This window comes from Botryllus schlosseri, chromosome 10 (assembly GCF_051294905.1).
Source record: "Botryllus schlosseri isolate E-star chromosome 10, Bs_hap1, whole genome shotgun sequence".
Taxonomy (NCBI): domain Eukaryota; kingdom Metazoa; phylum Chordata; class Ascidiacea; order Stolidobranchia; family Styelidae; genus Botryllus; species Botryllus schlosseri.
This window is the reverse complement of record NC_137245.1, coordinates 20,805,459-20,833,173: the sequence shown is the minus strand read 5'-3', so window position 1 is coordinate 20,833,173 and position 27,715 is coordinate 20,805,459. Positions and strand designations below refer to the sequence as shown.

Here is a 27,715-nt window from a genome sequence, read left to right as displayed (position 1 = left end):
TGTCGCTCGTTGAGAAAGCAGCACATTTTTCACTGATGAAAGCGGTGTGTTGCCTACTCTACATTTTCTGCTTTTGTAGCTTGACTGCGGTTCAGCCATACCTGTTGCGCGTGTGGACTTGCATGCCAGAATCCGAAGCTTCTTACAAACACGTTTAAGGCACAGGGCCCTTACAAAGCTTGAAGGCGTGGTATGGCCTGTTGATGATGATAAAAAAGAAGATAGGCTGATGTAAAATGACAGATGACAAAAAATATCTTGCCAGGAAGAGCAGTTGTGGCGGTTCGTGATTGATCGATGGTACCAAATAGGAGATGCATCTACGTTGGTTTTGCCAACTTGAAGGACTTGTAATGGGAAACGTGATTCACAACGGTGTGATCGAAGTAGGTTTTTAGACTTGGTCTGTTGGTTAAGCGAGTGAAAAGGTGTAGAATTTCAAGTTACTCGATGATATTCAGCTTGATAACAAGTCGTCTACAAGGCCGCAATTTGATGCGGGGAAGGAAAAATCGATTACTTGGAATGAATACGCGAAAATACATGTATTACAAGACTCTACTATTGGCTTTGTATTCACGACGATAGAAAGCATAAAATGGATCGTGAACAATTAATTGACGGGCAACAGCAAGGTGCAAATAGGGCATATGTATCGCACGATAAATCATAAATATACACATCTCGCTACCGATCCAATTACAGAGCATAAAACGAAAATCTAGTATTTCTCATTATCGTCTTGTGATGTTTTGAAGTGATGAAATTTTATGAATTAACTTGAACTTGAACTCGATCGATTCATAGCCTGCGTTTGGCAAAGCAGAAAAGAGATTGCCTCGAAATGAATCCTAGAAAGAAGATGACGTCACGTGTGCCAAAGCTGACCACCATAATCATTTTTCCACACTTCCTGCGTCGATTCGGTGCAGTGAATGTAAAACTATTTTGGTTCTATACACATGCTCCCTTTATATATAATAGTAACGAATGCCGCACATGATTCCAATGATATACATTCTTACATTGTACATCATCGGGTAATTCGAACAACGGTATATTATCGCTCAAGCGATTCATCTCGCTTCATTGCGTTTCAGGTATTGATCGATTGGAAAGCTAGCTTTCGCCTTTCGGTGGTCGCTTTGCGTCACAGGCCGCGATATGGCGGGGTCGCTTCCTGTGTAATAATATTGAATAAATAGCTGATTGGACTGACAGAAGTTGTGTGTCTTCATTTCGAAAGGAACGTTGACTATCGTGGATGTTACGATAGATAGGTTGAGGGTGTTTTCTTCTCTTGCGCTAGGCAGACGGGCGTAGCAGTGAGCCGTATTCGCATATAGCCTTGAGAACAGGTACGCTGCTGGTGGTGCGGTAACGCCTATAAGCGTCACTTGCTTGAACCAAGAGAATATTCAAATTACTGCGTGTAAACGTTTCCTAATACATCAGGCAAACTTCTTTAACATAGGTGAAATGCTGGACGGTTCCTGCCGCACATTATATATAGCTGATTTATTGACATCTTTTCCTCTAAACCTCGATAACAAATCTATAGGTGTACGCATACTGAATAGCCAGGATGAAAATGTTTAGGATTGGGGTGAAAGAATTGAACAGAATCATTTTGTCGTGGTGAACACAAATGAAAGCATTTGAAATTTCGGAAGGGGCAAAAACGCCTATAAGAAGCCCCAACTCCCTTGTTCGGCTTGCTGGCATGATGAGAAGACATAAATGATTTGTATGGTGATATCATAAAATATATAAGACACAGTCTTCATTATTACGGTGCTAAATTGGCTGCGGTATGCAAGTAATTGCTGAAAAGCCATCACGATTCCACCTGAGTGAAGGCTGTGCCGCAGCTATGTCGGTGAGAAAATACCATCAGGGTTGTAATGAAGTCACAAGGCTCTGAGTCAGAAGTCAATCTCACGTTTATAGTTTTGACTCGAGTAATTTTCAGTTCACCACCGAGTCAAGTCCAACTCAGCAGGCAGAGGGTCGAGTCCGAGCCATGGTATAATGACTCGAGTCCGAGTCATTGTGTTGACTGCTCAGTTTCCAATTGAAGTGTTGTTAAACCCACTTTTTGTAACTATTTTAGGTGATATCGAATGGTTCGAATTCATAACATTCTAATTTTGCTCGCTTTTAGCAGTTTCTGGTCGCATTTTCCCCAATATTGTGGTTACTTTACTATTCTTCGAAATTTCAATGAAATGTCGGTCATGGCCGTCTGAGTCTTGGGTCATATGACTTGGTTCGAGTCCCGCGCAATGACTCGAGTCCAAGTCGAGTCAATACACAGATTGACTCGAGTCGAGTTATTCCGGTATTTTGAGAAAATGACTCGAGTCAAGTCGAGTCGTCAGAAAATCGTCACTCGAGTCGAGTCATTACAACCCTAAAAAACACCACTTCTGAGCACTTGTACTGTTCCTATATGTCCACAAAAAGACTTTATGGAAACCGAGATGACAGATATAACAAATATGCCATGAAACTTTCGTCAAATTCGCTAAATCAAATGTGATCAAACATGATCTGAAGATTTATGCAAAGAGAGGATTTTGCAGGTTGTAGCATGAAATCTTGTTTTGTCGGTCAGCCTTTATGGAATTACAGTTTGGTTAATACTAACTGGGGCAACTAAAAAGAGAGCGTGCAGTTTGTGGCTTATTCATTCTAACACCGCTAATAAACTGAACAGAACTTTGTTCGTCATACTGAGAGTGTTTTTGGCGGGATTCGAAATCAAGGTCTTGGGGATTACTTATTACAGTTATTAGTGATTGTCGTCGACTTGGCTGCGATATAACCCACATAGCCGACATGCGCAAAGTGGACGGGACCCCCTGAGTGATAGCCCAGCAGATCTATGGAATCGATGTTACAATTTCATGGTCAATCACGTGATATCACTGCACTGTATGGGGTCACAGCAGCACAGTTCTAAGTGTGCTGGCTTGCTGACAGAAAAAAAGGCTAATGGATTCGTGCGCCATTCATAATTGCTATATTTGCAGTATCCCGTATTAAGGGGAAAATGTATGATCTGCAGGTCACTCTCTTGTGGTATCGATGTGCTTTCTTATTAACTGGGTATAATGTTGCACCCGGAATCATTTCTATGCACCACTAACACAGCCCTGTTGAGTACATGAGCGAGTATATGGCTATCACAGGTGGAGTTCGTGTTAAATCCGTGAAGCCATCATGATTTAGACATTGAGGTCACATCCTCGCAGCACTTGTATAGGCTAGCTGATAGATACACAGCATATAAGGGTGGAGATTGATTGATCATGTAGCCTCAATTGATTCGACGGTACTACTCTCATGTAATTTGAAACACCAAAACCACTGAACGATCATCAATCAAGTGCTTGTGCATTTGACGGACACGGAGAACTATCATGCAATACAGTATGGTCACTTCCGGCACTTAGCAGATAGTGATGTTTGTGAAATAGAAAAATGCTGTAAGTTCTTGGGCATGTTGAGGTTTCATTATTCTTATAGTTAGCAAAAAGACCTGTATTACTTAATACCTTCATGTCTGGTCACAGAACACTTTAATCTTATTATTATCAATCTAAAAATTTGCGGGCGCTGCTCGAATCGTAATAGATTCAATCAATACTTAGTTAAAGTCGAACGCTTCAATATTTTTTTGGCCTCAAAGGGGAGGAAAACCTTGCCTCTCGGGATTCATGTTTCACACCTCAGCGATAATCACGCCTTTATGGGGGAAGGAATCGATTGTGGGCATAGTCTATATCAGGGCTTCCCGAATATTTTTGTTTGCCGCCCCTTTTACTTACCTCAAACTTCTCGCGAGAAATCTACGTTCATATGATCAATATCACAGAATAGATAAGGTACTTTGCAGGCTTGTTCCCATGAGAATAATGCTTACTCTGAAGATGCCATTCCTATTTCTATACTGCAAATCAAATGAAATGTAGGGTGTTCAGTTCACTGTTCCGTGTCTTACGATATCCAACGTAAAATATGTTCTCTGGTAGTTTGCTCTTTGATATGGCTAGCATCGCTTGTCTGAATGCGCTCGCCAGCTCGCGCTTCAACTCTGCAGGTATCTTGACGCGTTGTTGCTAGATTTTGTTGTAGTTCAGCTTGTCATTGATACCATCGGTTTCACTTTTTCAGTAGCCTAGTCACCTACGATAGTACAACCACCAGCCAGAAAATTATTTTGGACGCCGCATATGCCTGTTGCCTATATTTATGATGTTCATTATTGGGATTTTAACATTTACTAGCTCCATATCAGAACATGCAGTACCTTGTGGGATATTGTCTCAATCTCTGTGACCCCTGAAACATGTCATTGGACCTCCAGTTTGGGGAAGCCCTGGCCTATATTATGAAGAAATATGATAAGAAATCGGGGTGCGGAAATTACTTGAAATCGAACATAATGTGTGGTTGCCTGGCAAGTGATATCGATCTATTTAATATCAAGTCGGTCAGCTTGATTCTAAGTAGGCCTACTATTAATGGTAAGCATTACATCCACATACCTGTTACCATATTTCTCCGTTTCCCCGTGTGTCTTTCATCTATCTCATGACGTTTTGTGTATGTGTCACAAAGCGTTGATCAATGTATCTATTGTATCTTTGCAATATTAGTCACAGCAATCATCAGCTCGTGTGATGTACCTGACGAGCATTCACATGTAATTTCATGTGGATGTTATTGCTAGACACTGCTCCAGACAGTTTGCCATAATGAACACTCTGTCGTGTAGGCGATGAGGCATTTGTGCGACATCATTGCAACCGTACTTGCTTTAGGATTTTGGTCACATAGCATCGCTTTTAATAGCAGTGGTAGCACCCCACAGAGCATTTTGATCAAATATTTTTACGATATAGGCCTATGGGTGGTAATTTAACTGGTGCATTTGATGATTAGTTTGTTAGATAGTTACACATCAGTAATTTTTTTGTAAGGAGCATTTTCATGACCACCTTCACAATAATAATAGACACTTGTGAGTCACTTATTGCTCATCAACAGAGGTCAGAGCAGTATGAAGTTGATGGCCATTGTCTGTCATTGTGGTCTTACTGTGAGGCACATTCAAATGTTTTAAAATGATATTAGCCCCGAAATCGGATAATCCCTGTCCAATTCTGGTAAATGTCAATGTTGACTGTCTCAAGCAATGCACTGCATGTGACACCACACAGTAATGTATCCCATACACCGAGAAGATTTACTGCCATCCCACAGGGCAGTGTTTCTCAACCCCGAGTCCGCGGACTCAAATGAGTCCGTGGAAGGACATGGATGAGTCCGCGAGCACAGGGATTTTCGGTAACTTAATCGACACACACATTGACAAATTGTCAACCTGGAATTTCCTCATGTTTTTCAGCGGAAGTCTCATTTTGAATGTGTTATATTAGATGATTTTGTATTGATAAAACCTTACCAAACGATCATAGATCTTAATTTGAAGGTCCACGGACATAGTTTTAGCTTGACCATGTCGAAAATCCACAAAAACTATCGAAATTTACAGTTTTTTCTTCAATTTCCGATATGATTTCGGAACATGTAATTGACGGACCTACGGGGCTCGTTCACTTTCGCACCAAAGTCATCACAGCCTTACGGAGAAAATAGCTTTTTGGTCCGAAAGTGCATGAGCCCCGTACCGGTCCGGGTTCGTCAAATTCAGATTTGAGACTTGGGCTTCAACCTTGATGGGTGATTCGCAAAATACAACTCTTGAACTGTTAGTCACCTTAATAGCTGTCATATAAAATGCAAAGATACCCAAATACGTGACTAGCGGTACTGAGCTTGAATAATGCTTTCAGAACTACATTCATTGTAGTAGAATTTATTACCTCGAGGACTTTTCGCGTTCCCCTTATCAAGAGATATACAATAAGAAGGAGAAAGAGTTTGTCTACAATCGTTAAGTATGCCATAAATATATACCGCTAATTGTCTGTGTAACGTCTTCCGTGTATTGTATAATTTTATTTTATCTCGTCCCTTTATTAGACTACCGGTACAGCTGACTTGGGCCAGCTAGCGTTCCTTTGTATTATTATATTGTTACGTCATATTTTGCCAATTTGGTATTCGTTAGAACCTATTTCTGTATACTTCTTATTGTGCCGTTAACTCTTGATGAGGGTCATGCGAAATGCCTTCAAGTTAATAAATTGTAATACAATGAATGTAGTTGGAAAGCAATATCAGAGATACCTCAATAAGCGATGTTTCGCCACGTATATTTCAAACGCAAGAACAACGAAACATAAAGCTCTACAACAAATAGTTCACAATTCCAAGCAATATTCGTTCTCCTGAAATGTTCTGCGTCTTGGGCAATCCAGTTGGTTGCAAGTGTCACAGGCAAGACGGGTATGCTTTGCACATCTGTAGCATCTTCCTGGCTTGATACCAAATATGTCAGGTATGCCTATAAACCCTTATTATCGCCAACTGGAATTTTTCAAAATGCCCTAGATTTATGCCCGAGGTAGCCCATTGGTAAAATTGTCATAACCAATTCTATCCTGGTTATAAATGTACAATTTTGGTCGGATTGACTTGAATTTGGTACGCTTGGATGCGGAATTTGACGCTGAGTATTCACATACCGAAAATGCCAGGTATAAACCCCTATGACAGCTCTTCATACACACGTATGCACGCGTTTTCGGCGCGATATACGCTGAGTGTTATTGTATTTATGCGACTTATGGTCCACTTGTAGACGTTATTTGGATATTGATAAATCGTAGGGACATGTGCTCATCACAGAAACAATCTATAGTTGTCTATTATCAGTAGAACTTGAAAAATGGACTACATTACTGAGCATGAACAGTTGTTTGCATTGCAAAGCCGTCAGATATGGAAAGACAACTTTAAAAAGGCTTCTTTGACTCAATTTTGGACAAATGTGCAGTCGATGGAGCATAGTCTTTGAGATCTTTGCAAGCAAGCTGCAACAGCTCTTTTGCCATTTCCAACCACATACCTGTGTAAATCTGACTTTTCAACCCTGACGATGATCAAAAGAAGTATCGCAATAGACTTCAACCGGTAGATGACATCAGATGTAGGCCTACATTGACAACCATAATTCCGGAATTCGATAAACTTGTCAAGTAAGTTCAAGGACAAGGCTCTAATTGAGTGTGTGTTGAGTGAAAAACAGTGCTCGATTTTTTCGTTGATACTGTATTAAACTCTCTTGGATAGAAATCAAAAAACCGAATTTTCGTTAATATATAGCTTGAGTCCGCGGATATGTAGGCGAGCTTGAGAATAGTCCGCGGGCCAAAAAGGTTAAGAACCACTGCCATAGGGCAATGGGCAGTCTGTGTGAATCATTTGTTTTCAATTCATATTAATGAAGTGATAAGCAAGAGGTTGCTGTTACATTGGAATTTATTGTACATATTATAGCACTTGACACCCGTTATTATGCATTGATTGTTATCCATGTCCATCTCTGTCTCGGATATCTAGGTATTCTCAAGGGATGCATCTCATGTTATTGTATTTCTTGTGATTGGATGCACTTTCTTTGTTTGACTACCAAGAGGACATTTTGAACAGAATAGTGATGTGAGATGTGATGGTAGTTTGTCATCCACATGACTGCAGGCTTGCGCTCTACTATGTAAACATGTGAAATCTATGGTGGTACTGATAACAGTGGTTTGCTAGTGATAAAGTAGGCCAGTAGGCCTATCTTAGAATTTTGATGAATTTTTGGGAATGGGGTTAAGACATCACATATCCAATAAAAAAGGGAAAAGTATAGAAGTCAAATTTTAGTATGGTATGAAGTATCCTACAGCTTGTGTATAATTTAATCCATTACCTCATTGTTATCTAGATAAATTCAATGCAGGATTGCTAGTGATGGTAACTCATATTCTTCCAGTGCCATGTGCTTTGTGAGGTCAATTGAAGGATTGTGTTCTTGAATTAGAGCATGTAGCTTAGACAAGTTATGATCCAGAAATGCTCAGGTGATAAAGATCCAGTCACGATAAGGTACCGACCCGTATTCCAGTTTACCAGTTATATCGATGTCAGTCCGAGTTGATATTCGTTTCCAATGACAGTAAAAGTCTCGACTGCTACACTAGACTGGCACACCACGGTAAAGACTTTTTTCCTACATCGATTTAGCATTTTGTATATTCTTTGCTGAATATGTAAATCTGAATCCATAATAAGCAGATAAATGGACGGTAAGATGGAAGCGCGTTTCTTTTCTATTAATTGCAGATTGCAGCACTGCTGATTTTATCTAGGGCAGTGGTTCCCAATGTGGGCGATACCGCCTCCCCAGTGGGGGATTTTGAGAAACAATGGGGGACCAGTGAGATATATTTATTTGACTGCTTAAAAATGTTAGTTAAGACGGCTTGTTCTGCATATGACATGAAAATTTGTACCGAGCATGATAGAACGGGGCGATGAGTTGAAACAGGTTGGGTACTGCTGATCTAGAGTATTTGCTAATATATATTCTGCTGGATAGCATTTCATTAGATAGTAAAATATTCAATCGTTGTCCGTTTGTCCACTATGGTGTGATTGGTGTAGCTCATGAAGTGAGGTACCAGTGTCCATTAGTACGAAGCCAATTTCTATGACAGCATTGAATTGTCCGGTGTGTTGTGTTTCTTGAATACTATTGCTTGAATGACAGAAGCTGAAGTCAATAGATACTGTTATCTTATCATTTTCTTTTAATAGGCTGCTGTGACTTTACTTTTCTTAGAATAATATTATTCTTTACCGCAACATTTCATGACGTACTGCCGTCCCAACAGCTTCACAAGTTCGATAATACTAGTATTATCAAATCATGATTGAATACAAAAATGTATTTGAATTTGCGTTGTGTTCAGACTAAACTGATAGACTTTCAAATGCTTTCTGTTGGAGGATAATCACTGTCCTGGGGGCTAAATTGTATGTTACCCGGTACCTGAATACTAGTCTTAATGTAATGTTTTGACCGGTATATTTTCACAACTGTATTATATCGATAAGATGCCAAAGTGGTTTAACTCGGGATTCTACAATGTTTCGACTACAAAATAGGCTAAAGTTTTTAATGGTATTTTTACTAGACATCTCTTTTTATGCCGATTCATTCACCACAATTATTGCAATACCGAGTTTATGTTATGTAACATAACTTCAAACCCAATAATTGTCGGAATAGAATTGACGAATGTCTTATAAAAACTGCTTCTCCTGTGCGATTAATCCCGGCAGACCTATCAAACTCAATTTGCTGCTGCCTTCCCAATATATCAGTCGCTCTGCACAGTATTTGATTGCCTAGTAGGCCAACTTAACTCGAGTTTGTCACATGGCATAACCTTTTCAATTTAAGAGTACAATCAATGAAGTTTTGTGACAGACGATGCATTCATATCAGTACATGTTACATTGTTGGTTTCAGGCCGACCTTGAAATACTAGGCGCGCCGCTACAGCATTTATTTTAAGCTAGAAAGCTTTATATTATAGCGAGGACGGCTAATTCAATTTTGACACAAATCATGACTTGTTGTCTCGCTCCTGCGTTGACTGTTCAGATCTCAAATACTATTATTAGAGATTAATGCTATTACTGTACGAGATTTGGGATGTCATACTTGAAGACAGGTTAGTTTCTTTGTCGGGTTTTTGTGTCATGTTTCTTGCTCTCTTTACATAGGGTTTCCTGAAATAGCCAGACCACGCTTGAAAGTATTTTCATTTATGTGTAGAGCATTTCTATGCAGTGTTGCATTTCTTATATTTTTAGTGAGAATATCGATTAATTCGGTGTATTTACGACAGGAAATGCCAATGCTTTAGAACAACTGTACGGTTGTTGCATAGTAAGAACTGCAGGTTGGTGTTCTACCCTAGCAATGTAGCATTTATTCAAGATGCATCTTTAAAAAGTCCTAATAGTATTATCAAAGGATTATTGAGTAGTTGAAGGCAGTCACTTTGATGCAGCTAGCTTCTTGCAACAATCCCCACAAATAAAAGGTTTCATGTAACGGAGATACAGAATCTGGTATCAAATTTGCTAATAGCAGAGTAAGATCGCAAGTCAAAATTACCTGGAATTGTTTAAAATTTGCGACTTGTGTGTGTTGGGGATCCGTATCTTCCAAATAATTGAAAAACCGTGTCAAGATCAATATTTTCTGTTATCGATAACGTAATAGTTAACCACTGGTTACATCTAGTCATTTTAATGTTGAAGCTATTGCCTGTTTCTCGAAGCATTGATTAACTGTCAAAACAAGATTTAGGAGAGTATGCTTCACTTGGTGGAGGTATGAGTTTGAGCACTGCATGAAAATATAATTTTCGTACGTCTGTATCACAATACTGTAAATATGAAGCATAGATAATTAGATATTAGACGGTGCTGTTTTGATCAAACAGAGGTCAGTTCTTAATGTTTTCAATCAGCTATAGTAGATGCAGCTGCAGGAACCATGGCTTTGGGGGCATTTAGCATTTAGCATGCATTTAGATTGTTGTTGCTCTTGTTTCAATTCGGGTTCCATTTATTATTTATCATGTTTGCGTAATTTCTTATCTAGATCATACTTTGAACAAGCTGTTGCCTGATAAGTCTGATTTATTCAATTCGCGCTGTTCGTGAATTCAATTTGAATTTTTAATTTAATTTAAGTATTGTGCGCCTTATGAATTTTAAATTGGTTGGTAGAACTGCAAAATAATCCCGGCTGGTTCACCGTGTTCACAGGAAGCAACCTTTTTGTACCAGGTGTATTTATTTTGTCTTCTAGGCCCGCATACTACCCCTTATCCGCCATGCACAACTATTTCAGGATTAATATCGATTTAATCTTGTCTTTTGTAGGCAGACAGTACAGTAATGCAAATAATGAAATATTTTTCAAAGCCTATTCTTGCATGTGGATGCAATGTATACTGGTGTTTGTCCAGTGAATTGCTATTGTCAGATATGCCCAAACTCATTGTAAAAATTTAGATTTTACAGGTATTTTGTTGTTATACCCACACTGAAGAACATGCAAATCGATGGTGATGTATTACTTTATCGTAAATTATAATGTTGGTGTATGTACTATCGTTTACTAAGAGTATAGAGGCATCAGGCTCTCTGTGTACAGTGTTAAGAGCCATGACCTTTGCCCCTTATAGACACATCCCATGACAGATGACTACCCAGCCAAGCATTCAAATTCATATTATTATGAACTTGCTGTAGCTAATGAGTGTGATGGACAGACTCAAACACTCACTAAGAATAAGAGCTGACCTACGCACTACATAATATTTGAAATGTTAATGCTTGAAAGGTTGTTAGCTATATGTATTGGCACCTTGTTGAAGCAAGCGTTTCAAAAATTAAATATCTATACTGGGAACAAAATGGAGTTATATTCAATTTTTGTTTTGTTGCTCACATTACTATTTTCATCCTACCTACCATTCTTGACTTCAGGCCAATGTACATGTACTAGTCTTGCACCGTAGTTTATGCCATAATTTTATTGTTTTGTTTCTATAATCTAGCGAAGCAGTCTTTGATTTTCTTTGTTAGCCAACCGCTTGTATAAATGTGGATTGATTCTATAATGCTTATCTGTCGAGGTTTTAAATTGTAGAACTTTGTGGTATCCGTTGAATAGTTGGACAATAATTTCTTTCATGTCTTGATTTAATCAAGTCGGTCGTAGCATCCTATGGAAGCAGACGCTTGACCATAGTTCTTAGATCATCATTTGTATGACAGGGCCGTCTGACCTAAACGTATTGCGAATTCTAATTTTTCTGTCTAAGCTACTGGTTTTGTGGACTCGTGGAATTCCTTTAATAAACCTAACTGTAACTAATATGGTTGATTAAACTTTGTGTTGTATTTGGTCATTAACTGAATCACATACATACATAGTATATTGATTTCCTGAATTGGTAAGCAATAACGATTGAGTTGTTGTTGAATATCCTTGTTGAATTTGTGCAAACATACTTGGCTGCTTGTGTGCTATTATGAATTGAAGATGTGCTTCATGCAGTTGTGCTGATTTTATGAATGATGCGCAAGTCGGCATATTCATAGGCCTAGACTCACGCAAAGGTACAGGTTTAAAAATATTGCTATCACATTCAATCTGTGTCTTATTATTGGGAATCACGGCTTTGCAACATTATCATGGTAATATTCCTTGTCGTTGGTGAGATTGCGTTTTTACTGCTATTGTACAAAGATTAGGGTACTGGTGCTCAGTAAAATGGTCAATGATTGAAACTGCCTGCCACAAACTCTGTCGACGAATTGGATTTGCAAATATGTATCTCCTGTCATTAATTTGACATAAACTGAACTTGGCAATAGAATGAAGATTTTATTAGGCCTACTGCGGAAATGGAAATTCATAGATTGATGCCTTTTCAGGCATGGAGCTCTTTCCGTGACAGTTGATCTAAAACGCAATGTTGAGTAAGGTCAAATATCATTAATCTTCACAATACCCACTGCCATTATGAATTATGATCGTTAATTTGATTGATATATTGATCCTTGAGGTCATGTTTTGTCTGTGAACCGTGGATTGTGAATGGTTGTACTCGTTTTCAATATATCGAGAAAGCAACTACAGCCTCTACGGGTCCCGACTGGTAGAACAGCATAATACTTGCCCTACTGTCTACGTTATATAATTTTCTGACATGTTCAATGAAAGACTGATTTTCCACAATATTTGTACCATCTGGGGAACCGTAGTAGTGCACTGGTTATCATTACCATGAGGCTTACGTAGTATTGTTACTTTTTGTGTTGCTGATGATCGTGCTGTGCTCGTGCTCTCTGCTCTCGGAAATATATGCCTACCATTCCAGTAACTGTGTTTACTCAGTGGTCATTGTGGATAATTCCATGTACCACAGCGTACATTAGAACATTTCTGAAAACATGTGGCCCATATGAAAAATTGCTCAAACTGTCTGACTTGTCACAATAGCTGGTTTTATTTCAATAGATCATGCATATTGCTATGCTAATAACTTTAAAGAACACAACGAATTCCTTAGACTTAGACTAACTGAATAATGCTCTAGAATGTAGGCCTGTGTATGTAGGAATTTGAATAAGTCATCTGATGCTACTTTTAATATACCTGGTGGTTTCTATTTCACTGACCAAAGCTGCTCCATAAGTAATGTGCTATGTAAAAATGCTACGATTCATCAGTTTAACAATCCATCAGCAGACTTTCACTTGACTCCCTTCTCTTTTTCACATTGAATAACATCACTCCTGTTTGCTTGAACATGAACATTATTGCAGTCTTGGGTAGGATGCTGTTCTTCAAAGATGACAGCACATGATCTCATGAAAAAATACTGGTTTGATATCAATGATCTGTGAAAGATGCATACTGTGCCAGGTAGAGTGAACTTTGTATCTAGCGGAGCACTATGATATCTCCTTCATGCAATGTCTCTCCAGGCTTCCTACTACAGTCTACATATCGTTGGCCATTCCAGTTGCCTGGTTGCACATGAGCTTGCAACTAAAAGGTTATTAGTGAAGCTATCGGTTAGGAAACCTTAACCTAGTTATTCATTTAGTGTGATTTAATTTTAGGTCTTGGATGCATCTTAATTGCATAAAAAGGGGATTTACCTGTCTTGTTGCATAAAGCATAGTATATGGATTTTTAAGCCATCTTACAAGACACACCCTGAGTGCCAGTAGCGTCATTGGTTTCTATTTTTAGGGTGGTGACGTGGTATTTAACGGCATAGGTCTACTGCACACGCACTCTGCTGATAAGTGTGTGTAATTTTGTTCCGTGTAAAACGCCACACTTAAGTATAAATTCCAAAAGACAGCAAGAATTATAAACCAGTTCTGCGCAAAATGTATACATATAATATTATATATTTATGAAATTGTGACCGGCTAATTTTAGGATTTATTTGAACTTATTACAACTGAAAACAAGAAGGTTGGTAGTGTACATTATGTCCTATTTCAATAATATTGAAACACTTGATGGTATACACGAGAAGAGCACTAGATTACACATAAGCAATGCTGCGAGTGCACTTGCGCTTACCGTATTTGTCTAGGTGCATTGATTGCATTTAGTACAACCAGTGGAGTCTTATCCTTCTCGTGGAAATTTCTGACCAATTCACGTAATGATCTGGGATGCATTGTTAATTAGGAATTACATTTTCTGCTTTAGTCTTGTAACAGTCGTGACTCAGAAATTTGTGGTTTCCTTTGGGAGGCTAATGTTTCGTGAAGTAACATTACCCCAGATTGCCACACGATCGGTATACTGTTATAGTGTAGTGTCGTACTGTGATACAGGAAAACTCTTGTGGAAATACAATCTGCGAAACCTTCTGTGGCTGGATCAGTGATTTTATATTAGATCGGGTATTGTTACTTAGTTCGTAGACGAACTGGCTCTCAATGAACGCGACCTGATATTCACTGTAGCTGCCAACGCCATGCTATATACTATTGATTTATTTCAGATTTTGTCAAGCTAGAGCTCTACTGGTCATTAGAATGAGGGTTTTAGTAGTCTAACAGATTTATGTAAGATATCGTTTCATTACAGTTTGATGAGGTATAAGTCGGACTGTTCAGTGTTCAGTTGTGCATTCATGTTAAATGGAATCCCATCTGAGGTATTGAATGTCGGAATCGCATGCTGTTGCATCATGATCAACGTCTGCCCTTAGGGATGAAATCGAGTTGGCAGTTGGTGTAGTCATCTTTTCTAACTTATCCTGTTGAATTGGGCATTACATGATAATTATGAAAGACATAATTAGGGAGGTTAGTTTAAAATGCGGGCAATTTCGTATTGGAGTATTTTGCGGTCTAACTCTGAAGATTTTATCTGGTACACAGAATAGATCCGTGATTCAGGAGGGGCGTACCATCGACCAGCTCTGTAAATGGGCTGTCATGGACATGAATAATTGATGGCCGCTGTATGTGTGGTGGCAATATTATACAAACTTGCCGATGTATAATTGATGAAATTATGTTGCGCCGTAGCGAGGATGATTTGAAATTGCGGCGTTTTTGTGTCTGTTTCGTGCTAATTTTCGGCTACTGTTGTTTTGCAGCTTTCATTTACTATGTTTTGTAATTGAACATTTTGGAGGTTTCGCCGTATAGTAGAGGCAAGCAAACACTGGAGATACTATCGCATCCCTTGGGAGCTGTTTTCTATCCTGCTTTGAAGGACTGAAGTTGAAGGTACTGGCGTATTGATGCTTTGCAGTGGCCTTTGTTGATTGTTAATTGTGAATGGCGATGGCATTTAGAATGGGCTGCGCTGTTTCGTCAGAAGACAAAGCTGCCAATGAACGATCTAGGGCAATCGATCGCGGGTTGCGGATGGATGGCGAAAAGGCCTCAAGAGAAGTGAAGCTGTTACTTTTGGGTATGTAGAAGCGTGATCATTTGCTACCGTCGAAACTATATTGATCATCTTCCATTGTACACTATTTCCATCTGGGATTATTGAATCTTGGGACTAATAATACATCCGGGTGGTTTGTTGCCATTGTAACAATAATATTCAAATCTTATAAAATACTGTCCAATAAAAGTATTATGGTGCTGTCATCGCGCTCTAAACTGATATTTGCATATTGAAATGAAGGTATTGTATTCCTCAGCTTCGCTATTGCATTAAAATTGATTTTCACATCATTTCTGCACTTGTTGACGGGTAAGTCTTCTTCAATATTTTTAATTGCGGGCTTTTGAAATAACATATTGATTTCAGTTCATTGACAGACCCGTAATTTGAAGATTAGAAATGTGCTCTATTGTGGCCATAATATTCATGACAGATTTGGTGTCGACCTCAAAATATAATAACTATTGGCCTATTGCTATACATTGTTGTTGATGTGTTTAGCTACCCGGATACTAGTGACGATTATACTAGACATTTAGTGTGTTGGAAATATTTCCGTTCAACGGGAGGTTGCATTCTAATTATCTCGCTGTAGGAATGTCCTCTGCGCTGAAAGTCATGTCATTGCTGACTGCAGCAGTTTTTCGATCCCGGAAATCCAATCTGCTCCAAATCTTCACTAAGAGAGCTGTGAAATCAGTGATCTGTACTATTTCTGTGCTATTCATTGTGGTAGGCCTACATTTATGTGATATGGCCTAACCATTCCTCTTTTCAGCGTGAACATGCTTTTTGTAATTCAGGGTCATTAGGAGGTCTGTATAAAGAATCATACAATTCGAAATTTTTTGAGTAAATTTTGATCAAAATTAATAGGCTCGGGCTAAACTACGATATTGGTGCTGTGAATTTGATCAACGATTATCTTTATCAAAACCTATGAGAGTTGTCTGATTTGCGATCCCTAATCTGATTTTGATCACCCGCCCCAATCAGATTTTCACGGTCAATTTTCTGAGTATGAATTCTAAAAATAAAAGTCTGAGCGATTATTCTGGAATGCTTGTTTTCAGGCGCTGGAGAATCAGGGAAGAGCACCATCGTGAAGCAGATGAAGTAAGATACATCAATATTTATTATATACGGGCTGGTGCAACTTGGTTCTACGTGCGCGCTGTGTAGTTTTCGCGCCACACTTTCAGTCCAGTATTTCTTGGATATCAGCTCATCCTATTTTGGTTTTTGTGCGGTGAGGTAATAGGGCACAGTGTCGTGGTTAATTTGGCAAAATCGGGAATGTGCTCGTTTCAATTCACGGTTATTTTTCGAGGTGCACAGGGTGTTGTTTTTGCATCATGCTTTCGGTCCAGAATTTGTCTGATATTGGCTCATCCTGTTTCGGTTTTTGCGCAATCAGGTAATTGGGTGTCTGGATAATTTGGGTCAAATTGGGATTTGTGATCAGTTATATTCTTGTAATTTTTAGAATATCTTTTTGAGGTTCGCGATATGCTGGATCCTGCCCAGATTCCATGTTTTCAATGTAAAACATGCAGTTAGAATTGAAATAACACTACCTTCGGCTAACACTCGTCAGGCAACCATTAGTGAAGTGAAAAGAACACCTTATCAGCAAATTTGACGCCATGAATTCTTATTTTTCAAGAATCATCCATGAGGACGGCTATACCGAGGAGGAATGTAAACAGTACCGGGCGGTCGTGTACAGCAACACGATGCAATCGCTCGTGACCATAGTAAAAGCCATGGGGAATTTGAAGATTGATTTTGGACAGTCAGAGAGAGCCGTTAGTATTGATTTCACGGCGTTACTCTGCCAACATGATCTGCGCGAAACTCGGCCTGGCACCGGCCGACATGCTTGATTTTATATCCCTTCCTTCCGCTTTCAGAATGACGGAAGAAAGCTGTACGAATTAGCTCAGAAAATGGATGACGGTGAAATGACCTCGGAGCTAGCCGAGTGCATGAAACGGTTATGGGCCGACAAGGGGGTCCAGATTTGCTTCAACCGCGCGAGAGAATACCAGCTGAATGACTCGGCGCAATAGTGAGTCATTGAGTATTTGTTTATGGCCTCTCTCACTCACCTGTGATAAATCTCATTGATATAATTGACTTTCTAAGTACTGTGTTTGATATGTATGAACTCGCTCTTCGTGAGATAGCGGCAGGTGATCAGGTGTGTGTGTACTGGCGTTGTCTAGAGACGCTATCTCTTACGTTGGACGTAACTAATGTTCCTGACTATTTTCGCTCGTAATAGGCTATATTGCCCGGAAACCGTTTGATTGGTTAGTTCCATCCGGTGCTTGTGCATTAGCAACAGTGCTCAGAATCTACGTTAGGAATGGTGCTAGAATGAGTCTTGCGTTAGAAGGCATCGGCGTCATAAGCTCTCAACGGTCTGTTGACCCCTAGTATGGCCTAGTAACATTTTCCAATTGGCTGAAACAAAAGAAGTTACGTAATACACACCATATGACTCGTAGCAGCCACGGGTTCTCAAAAATCATCTTGAAATGTGATTGAGGTGCTATTGGAATGGCATACTGGATAACCAGTGCCAGTGATACTTTCAGAATAATTGGCTTACTAACAATTGATACCTACGCAAGCCGTAATGAAGGAAGTAGCATATTCTGAACCTGATGACTTGCTGTGATCATCTGATCACGATTCAATGTCTCTACCTGGTTAATACAAGTCTCAGATTGCTAAAACAAGTTGACGCTATTGCACATGTGTTTTATTTACCAAATAATTATGAATAGTTAGTCCGTCCCTAACAAACGCCGCTATCTACCTTTCTTCATAAGAGGACAAGCGCAAGTATGATGTGAAAGCAAGAACAGTGTTCGTGGATTCCGACTAGTATAGGGATCCTTTTAGTTACTGATAGAACATTCTCTTGTGTAGCTACCTAGACGCTCTTGACCGCCTTGTGCAACCCGATTATGTACCGACCGAGCAAGACGTATTACGATCTCGTGTAAAGACCACTGGTATCGTCGAGACTCATTTCGAGTTCAAAGACTTGCAATTTAAGTGAGCTGACGTCTCGGCGGAGGCCGTCGTGCCGCGCATGGATATGTGTTTGGGTTCCGTTCTAGTAATGTATCGGTTTGTGTCATCGTTCTGCATGGGATTGTCAGTAACTCATTTGCCGGGATACCTGTACTTCTGTGCCTGTAGGCTGTTCGTTTATCCCGTCGCTATATTTAAGGGATATTTTGCGCAGTAAACTCGTACCGCGCGGGATTAGAAGTCCAAACGCTCAACCCTTCTGCTTTTCAGAGTCGCTTTTTCCGTAGCCGTCTCTGTTTTAGTCGTGACGTTTCATGCATGTCGTGTTTTTTCTTTTTTCTCCGCCGTGAACTAGCTACCTTGATTCTCTCGAGCGGCTCACTGCCCGAAATTATGTGCCGACCCAGCAGGACGTGCTGAGGACGAGGGTCAAAACCACCGGTATCGTTGAGGTACACTTCAATTTTAAGAGCCTGAACTTCAAGTAAGTCGCTGCGGAAAGACACGAGTAGGTTACGGAAGCCTACACGCTTTCATTTTTCTGACGTTCCCTAGTTCTTGCTACTAGTTTTAGGCCGTATGTCCGGCTAATGCAATAGACTTGATGGCATCACTGGATTCTTATTGACAATATCATTTCAGGGACAAAATGCATATCGTATGGCATAGTGTAGTATCCGTACTCGAATGTCACCTCTCTTAACTTGACTAAAATCTTTAATAGTGTTTCTCGAGTCTGATTTGAATAGGCTGCTCAAATCGTAGTGCCAAGCCCCAGTTATAACCCACGGACGTACTCACTAACACCATAACTGTGCAGTTACCGCACAAGGAAATGATAGTCCGAATATCTAGTAATAATCAATGATAGCATCCATTTTTAATTTTCAAAAAAGATATAGACTGTGTGTGTGTTCAGTGAAATCGTGGATTGAATCACGAACTACACTTTGCAATATCTGTTGACATTGTCCTCTTTTGATTGTTGGAAAATGGTATATTCGGCAGAGCGAAATCTTTAATACCTGTGCATTGCTCGAATCGAGCTGTCTTGTTATCCCATTGCACTGTAAGCGAACACTAACTGCGAGCACGTTATTTCCAACCATGTCCGGCTAAACAAATTGAGTGCTGCAGGCTTGAAGTGTAGGCGTGAAGGAAGCAATCGTATTGCTCTGGTGCTTCGTAGAAAATATCATACTCCGTGATGGTACTTGTCCGTTCTATTGTAGCCTTCGGTAGTGCTAGTGTGACTAAACATAAACATCTATCATGGTTGAACGTATGACAGCGCTCGTAATCTCTTCAAACAATAATAGGATATCGTTGATGTAGGCAAAGCTACTCGGAAATACGCGTCTAGCTTTCTTGCTTATATCAGTTTCATATGCGGCCCATTCAACTGGCTTGACATTGGCATTGAATCTGCTGTATCACATACACTCATTTTCAAGATTGCCTATTATTTTACGATACCTTCCAGTTGCATGCGGCTGGCTTATATTTGTTACTTCATTGTTTTCCGTAGTACGTTGTCGCGTTTGGTATTTTTCTGTTTTACTAATCGAATGCTTTGTGCATGTTTGGTAGAATATTTTCGTTGTCTAACATCCTTTAAGTAGCATTGCTAGTGCGGGATGGGTGGGCTAGGTTACTCCAGCGTTTTCGTAGAGTTGGAACTGGGTTGTATCTCTTTAATCTTCATTATGAAGAGAATCAGTTCCGCATTGATTTAATGTACAAATCTATTATATATTCGGATAGTGCGTATCCGCACTCCGTAGACCTCGATCAAGACGTGCGCGTTAACCATGTAAAAATCAATAAGCCCGGTCGGTTTAAAGAAATGGTTTGTTACCAGAGTCTGTTTTGCATTCTCTTGCACAGCTGTACAACATTCCTTAACACTCTCCAACTGTCAAGTTCATAGTCGAACGCATTGGTCGAGGCTACGCACCGCCATCGGAAAATTTTCCTTGACTAAGCATCCATTATTTACCTGAACTCGGCACTTTTACTGCAAAAACTGTTGATGATTGTTGAATCATGGAGTGGTGGGGTAGATAAACTGTAGGAAAAGTGTCAACGCTTATAAATTCATCATTGGCCCGCTTTTCATCGCCCGAGTGTCCTTGATTTGAGAAAAGCTGGCACTTATACTGCTAAACTGTTTGAGTAAGGAGTAGTGAAGTAGAGAAAGTTTACTAAAGGCATACACTGATAACTGTAACAGCTGTTTGCACCGAGTTGATGTGAGAGCATACAACCGATGTGCGGCCGAGCCTTTTTGTTTACCATTGATTTAACATGGTCCGTGTTCCGGCAGAATGTTTGATGTCGGCGGTCAGCGTTCAGAGAGGAAAAAGTGGATTCATTGCTTCGAGGGCGTGACCTCGATCATCTTCTGTGTCGCCCTGTCCGCTTACGATCTCGTGCTGGCGGAAGACGAGGAGATGGTAATGTGTACGGTTCTATTTATCTCGAGACGTGCGGTAACGCGCGTGTGTGTTCTATTTAAGAATCGCATGCACGAGTCGATGAAGCTGTTCGACTCGATCTGTAACAACAAGTGGTTCACGGAGACTTCGATCATTCTTTTCCTCAACAAGAAGGACTTGTTCGAAGACAAAATCAAGAAATCTCCTCTCTCGATATGCTTCGAGGACTATACAGGTATGGAGGTTGCCGGCTTTGTTTCGATTTGGAGTGGTTACCGTACCAGATACCGATATAGTAACACAGGTTTTTGAGTACGGCACCGCAATTAAGAACTGTAATATTTTAACAAAGAGAGACATTCTTTCAATGCTTGCTAGTGGGAGCCTCGAAAGCTTGTTGGTGGTGTCGCACAGCGTTCGAAACCTGTCTCGCTTGACTACTCCTCTTTGGGGGGAGGATTCTTCTGCGAAGAGTTCACAGGAGGGAAATCCCACATACCCGCCAATTAACGATGTCGTAAACTACAATGGTATTTCGTTTGCCGTGGCGGTAGAGAGGGTTGGATGGATATTTTGACTTTCTCAGTCATTGACGCTGTCATGACTTAGTAATGAGTGACACTCGATTACTCGACTGCAAATTGATCTGCTCGGTTTTGCCTGGCCTTACTTGAGCCGTGATAATCTTTTACAAGTGTTGACTCGTAATTAATGCTGGGCACAACGATTAGAGTACTCAAGTATTAATTGTAATGAATCGAGTCGCGTAGTGGGAGACAATTTTTTCGAGTGCTCACCTCACATTATCACCGAAAGTTATAGTTTTGATAGTTCTTCCTCCACTGGCTGCCTGTTGAAACCTTGATTGGGTGTTGGTCGTATGTTGTATCGCAGCACCCAAAAGATGTACTACAAACTACCACGTTAGAGGAAATGGCATTTCTACGAAATAGTGACCAACCCACAACACTGTCACAAAGTGCAATGACATAGTTGTGTGGTTTTATGGTTGCATAAAAGGCACATAGTTTGACTTCCCTCATCGTCTGTACTGATTTTGCCCAGCCCTCGCTTTAGGGTCGGATTGCGGAACAATATTGAATTAATAATAAATTCATATTGAAGCAAACCAGAATATTTTCGGCTGACACTAGTCCAGGGTAATCTTCAACAACTGGTTGGGAATTTTGATGTCGGTGACGTCATATTTTGTGATACGGTGTGTGTGGATATATGATGGTCCTCTTAATTCTCTACTAGTTGCTGACGATTGGCCCTGCGAGTGTCAGTTGAAAATATTTGGGTTTATTTCAATTGTATATTGAAGTATATTGCACCTCCAAAAATCTATGGAAAAATGTAATTCAAAGAAGCAATGTCGCGCAATCTTTGTCGATGTCGCTGAGAACGACGCCTCAGCAGACGACGCTAATGCGTTTCTCGTGTCCCGCGTTCCGTACCCTTACATCGTGTTTTCCCCGCAGGTGCAAACACCTACGAAGAAGCGGCCGCCTACATACAGATGCAGTTTGAGGAGATGAACAAGCGCAAGGACACGAAGGAGATCTACACCCATTTCACTTGCGCCACCGACACCAACAACATCCAGTTTGTCTTCGACGCCGTCACCGACGTCATCATCAAGAATAACCTCAAGGATTGTGGACTTTTCTGAAGCGCTTTGGCTTGTGAGCATTTCATTTCGATATTTTGTTTACGTCAAATAATTCTGACTACTTTGTGCGTACTTTCTCGTTTGTCGCGTCCCGATGCTGACATATGGCGCTGATAACTGTCGAATTTTCCTCGCAGGGTAATGCTCGTGTATTGATCGGGAGTTGGTGTGTTTTGGAATGAGTTATTGATTTTTTTCTCCAGATACCGTCGTTGTCCTTGTGCTTTTGATAGAGATTGCATAACAATTCTTGCCTCTCTCGCGTCAGATAAAACAATGCTCAAGATAGCCGCCTCGCTAGCTATTTTTTTACCGATCGAGCATTCTGCCTTAAATTGCAACTCTGTATATTGCTCTGCAGGGTTGTAGATATAATTCACTTTCTGTGCTGATATAAAAAGAGTAGGTATAACCCGATGAGACTGATGATTGAGATGATGGGTGGATTTAACAATGATTCGGATACAAGTGCTGTGCTGAATTTGAGACTTGACTTTAAAATCCAATTATCAATTTGATATATCGAATGTTGGTCTGATGTGATTTATGAGATATAATTTGGTTATTACATTACGACCTTTGTGTGCTTGTTGTAGTGTGTGATTTGCGGGTGTGTTGCATAACAAAGACAGTGTCTCTTGGAATTATAATCTTTGAGACATGTATACTGCCCTGGATTACCAGGTGAATGCGATGCCATGCTGTATAACCTCGCTTACGTTTGGACAATCTGTTTGGTTCGTCGCTTCGTTTGGTTAATAACGTGACACTTGGTGTGTTGGAAATTTGCCTGAATGAACCATATAGCAACACCTCAATGCTCGTCTTTGTTTTCTTGCGAGTGTTCGGTATTCTCTCCCGCGGCTATTGTTGCTTGCTCCGTCACAAAGCAACCTAGCAATCCCTCTCTTTCACAACAGTCTGGTACATGAAAGGTGATCTGGTATTCATGTTTGGCTCACGGTACCCCGTGTCTGGTTTTGACCTAGGAATATGGTCTTTGGTAAAGGAGTCCATTGAAAATGCGTAGGGAATAACTCGCCGGCAGTGTCTTTACGTATCTGGCAGTCCACTAAATTGTTATCGGATGTGATATTGACATAGCAGTACAGCTAACTACTAAATTTCATGTGCCAAGTGTGAAGGGCCCCGTCTCCAATAAATTTTACCACTCCCGCCTTGGTGATTTCAATGTCAGTTTGCGCACTAGCTGTAAATGGCGCTAAACAAACATTGTTCACGACACATTCCTAGCCACTGTTGTCAAGTAGATGGTATGCTTAAGCCGGGGTGATTATATAACGGTGGGTATGAGTGTTGTACATATGTTTTGATGACGTAAGGGCTGTTACCTTTGCCAGATTTAGTTTCCAATTGCATTCTCGAAAACCTACTGGTATAATTAGACATGTTTGGTGTTGAAGCACCTTGTCATTTTCCTCATGTCGATTGTCATAGAATTTTTGTCGAGGTTATTCGAAAATAAATTTTAATTACTCTTTGCTTGTTTGACGATTCGTAATAGTGCTTTAATTATTTCAAATACCGCGCGCGGCGTCTTTAGCATTCGTGAGCGATTATATGAATTAAGTTGGGATGAACATGTGCCGTGTTAGTCGTGAGTTTGGGAATTAACGACGATGTAGCGGAGTGCCTTCTTCGACTGTCGCGGAGATTCGCACTCAGTTGTTGTGATTATTGGCTGGCCTGCGGACATGTCATTGTTGATGATGGATATTTAATAACTCCGCGGGGAATCGGCAGCAGTCCTTGTTCTGAATATTCATGTCGCTCGTAAACAATATCAATCTGACTTTACGTAACAGCTTTCTTCTGTTAGATGCCCAGTAATTCCGTTTGGATCGGCGTGCACGTTTTAGGAAGCTTTGATTAATCTGTGTCCGAGAATTTAAAAGCAACAAACTTTTCGTTTTTATCAACTTAAAAATTTGATTATACTCGTTTGGAAGAGTGTGTGTGACGTACTGACATAGTTGAATATCCGTTTATCATCGTTTTCAAATTTTTTAGTTTTGCAACGCATATAATTATTCTATATCCTAGGTCTAACTTTCTATGATATGCACTAAAAACTGCGACTTATGAGAAGCTGTGTATTTGCGGTTTTTCTCAAGTACCTTATGCCGGGCTCGAAAAATGGGTGTTACAATCAGTACTGTTTTAGGACATCTGTGACGATGACTACCACATTGACGGGGATGAGAAATGAAAATTTGTCCTGCTAAATTTTTTATTACTTCCTATTCCGTCGGATCTGTGATGTCGTTTTTGTTCATGTAACCGTGCAAAATGGTAGCAATTTAACCTAATATCGATAGTAGGCAGTACGATTACAATATTGCTCTTGGCGCACTATTTAAAGCGGTAGCGTGACCGTGTATCTCCTTTGCGTTCCAGATCAATGTTACCCGTTGTTGACAATGTCACATGCGACAATACCGACCAAGTATACTCACCTAGATGTGTCCCGGAATCGCTGGCCAACGCGCAAAGCGTCGACTGCAGTACTTGATCATCTTTTACGGGAAAGGAAGCAAAGACACTAACGCGCGACGCGACATCGTATAATCATCATGGTCACCGCGCTGTACATAATTTATCCTACGACGATATCGCTGTCTGGTTATTCTTTGTTACACACCTATTATGCGTGTCTATACTGCGTATTTTGCACCGGTCTTATTATGAAATGTCGATGCTTTCCGTTTGTATACTAACGCCTGCGTCAATCCCGTGAGTTGGTGGGGGATGGAACGGTTTTAGTGGACTGTCGATGTGTCTTTTGTGTACTTTTTGTTTGCAGTTTTCGCCCTGTCTCATCCTTTTTTTTCGTTTTTCGTGTAGTCAATTTTATTCCTGCTTGTGACCTCTGCCTATTGTAGCCCGTCTCCGCGGCTAGTGAACTGTAATCGAAAGTCGTGTATGCCGACGATTTCCGCCGTAACGTGGGGTGTAATAAGGTAAAATGCGTGTTCATTGTTCAGTTACCAAATTGTAATTTCACACTAGTCCGATCGGTGAAAACGAGTGAAATACACCAATTCTTATGGAGATATATCCCAAGGTTCAAGGGTGTTCTTGTACTACCCAAAGAGGTGTTTCACAGAACCTGAACCCGCTACTGCTATCTGCGTGAGGGCCGGCGTATTTGGTCGATTTTCACCCATCGGAAGGGCGTGAAAGAACTATTTGCTACCTGGAATTGCAGATGACCTGATTTACACCCTACCCTATGGTGGCAATCTGATAAATGCACCTATTTCTCAACGATGGATTTACAGTGGAGTTTTTGAACACTGCTTGCTAAATTGATAGCAACGCCTCTGGAACTCGGAACTGTCCGCGATCTGACGACGGAATTAGTACATCGATTGTGACGACAGTGAGATTTGCTTCGTCCTTCATCACGTTACGAAACGCGCTTTTACGCCTCGGCCTTGTGGCCAGTGGTATTTTTTCGTTCGTTTCAAGTCGCGTCGCGTCGTGGCGGACTTTGGCGCGAGGCAATTGAATTTCTGTTTTACGCGGGAGCCCCGCCGGTACGTGTCGTCTCGTCTGCTGCATTATTTTTAGCCCATGTACAGCAATTGGCCCAACGCGCGACATACTTGCGGGGAATGGTTGTAGAATGTAGATTGATGCCTCGCCGATGAAATGCCGTGAGGTTTCAGTCTGTGAATAGCTAACTTGTTGATAAATCACGCTTTTCTCTCACAATAATGACAGTTCGCAGTACGCTACGATGTAGGGACTCTGAAATACTATTGACGAAACCGTGGGATCGACTCGATTCTAGTGTTGCTTGTTTACTATCTTGTAGAAATGAAATCCTACTTGCCGTGTGCGAAATCATGTCATTTCGACTTGCCTCGGTTTTTCAGGCTGTACCTCGCGCGGTGTTGCCGCGACGGTAACTGACGGCCCGCGTTGACCGGAATGTAACCTATCCGCGAAATCGCGTTTTTATTTATTCGTTGTGATTGTATAAATACCCCAAGTGATGACTAAAATCTGTTGCGTTGTTGCGAGATGAGTTGTCGGTTCAGGGTTTCCGTGGCTGAGAGGAGGTAGATCAACGTCTGGTTAAAGGCGGTGCGGAGTGACACGTTATCGTAGGCGAGTAGAGGTGTGCGCCTGATGTGGCATGCCGCTGTGCTTTTCAACCCCTGGGCGTATGAAGTCTACATGGGGTGCGTGAGGTGTCGTCAACTCGAGAGGTCGCGGGCCACTTTTCAAATTTCGTAGAGCGGGCCTCATGAATTTAATACCTGGGTAAAATAAGCCACGCAGTTCACTAGACACGTATTACGCTGTGCTCTCTACCATGGGTGACGGATTACCACAAAAGAAGATATTTATTATTGAAGAAATGAAAAATAGTATGACAACACTTTTTCAGCGACTATAAAGAATAGGTATTGGGATTAGCAAACAACGTTCCTTCTAACCTGCGCAGTGCTGACACGGTCTATGCGCACATAAAATCTAAGTTGCGCATAAAAAATCCGGAGTGGTGACCTTTTTTAGTCGTTACGCACTGTTGTCCAAGGGACCGCGCAACAACCATCGCCGAACCCGTATCAGTTAGGGAAGAAGAATAATGATGTTGGACACAAGTGAATTGCTTATATTGAACAACAACAATTTTTTGACCTGAACTCAATTTCAAAATGCTTCACTAAGCGTTCTTCCGAAAAATCAGGTCGCGGGCACCAAAATGGGAACTCGAGGACCGCGTGTTGGAGACCCATGCTCTAGAGCAGCGGGTTATATGCAATGTTCCCTCTAATTTTTGACCAATCTGCGCACAGTCACCAACTCACTGCGCAGACCCGTGGACAACAATGCGTAACGACTAAAAAAAGGTCACCACTTCGGATTTTTTGTGCGCAACTTAGATTTTCTGTGCGCAGAGACAGTGTCAGCACTGCGCATTTGCGCACGTGCGCGGCTTAGAGGGAACATTGGTTATATGTATTGGGCCGTGATGAGTAGCCATGCGCAGGGCTGTTGGGTGTTATGGTCTAGATGTGACAA

At 40.7% G+C, this 27,715-nt stretch overlaps 1 protein-coding gene across 2 annotated transcripts; it reads left to right on the top strand.

Moving 5' to 3' along the window:
- The first annotated feature begins 15,187 nt into the window (after positions 1 to 15,187).
- LOC145448582 (guanine nucleotide-binding protein G(i) subunit alpha-like) lies at positions 15,188 to 26,688 on the top strand. Of its 2 annotated transcripts, none has more exons than XM_080326998.1 (10): positions 15,188 to 15,327; positions 15,396 to 15,514; positions 16,570 to 16,612; positions 17,163 to 17,304; positions 17,410 to 17,567; positions 18,900 to 19,028; positions 20,871 to 21,000; positions 21,064 to 21,217; positions 22,467 to 22,670; positions 25,076 to 26,688. In XM_080326998.1, the coding sequence occupies exons 2-9, from the start codon at positions 15,397 to 15,399 to the stop codon at positions 22,655 to 22,657; spliced, it is 1,065 nt and encodes a 354-aa protein (XP_080183124.1). In that variant the 5' UTR covers positions 15,188 to 15,327; position 15,396; the 3' UTR covers positions 22,658 to 22,670; positions 25,076 to 26,688. The 2 variants fall into 2 exon arrangements, with proteins under 2 accessions (XP_080183124.1, XP_080183125.1); XM_080326999.1 differs by lacking the exon at positions 18,900 to 19,028 and adding an exon at positions 18,437 to 18,565.
- Positions 26,689 to 27,715: the final 1,027 nt, after the last annotated feature.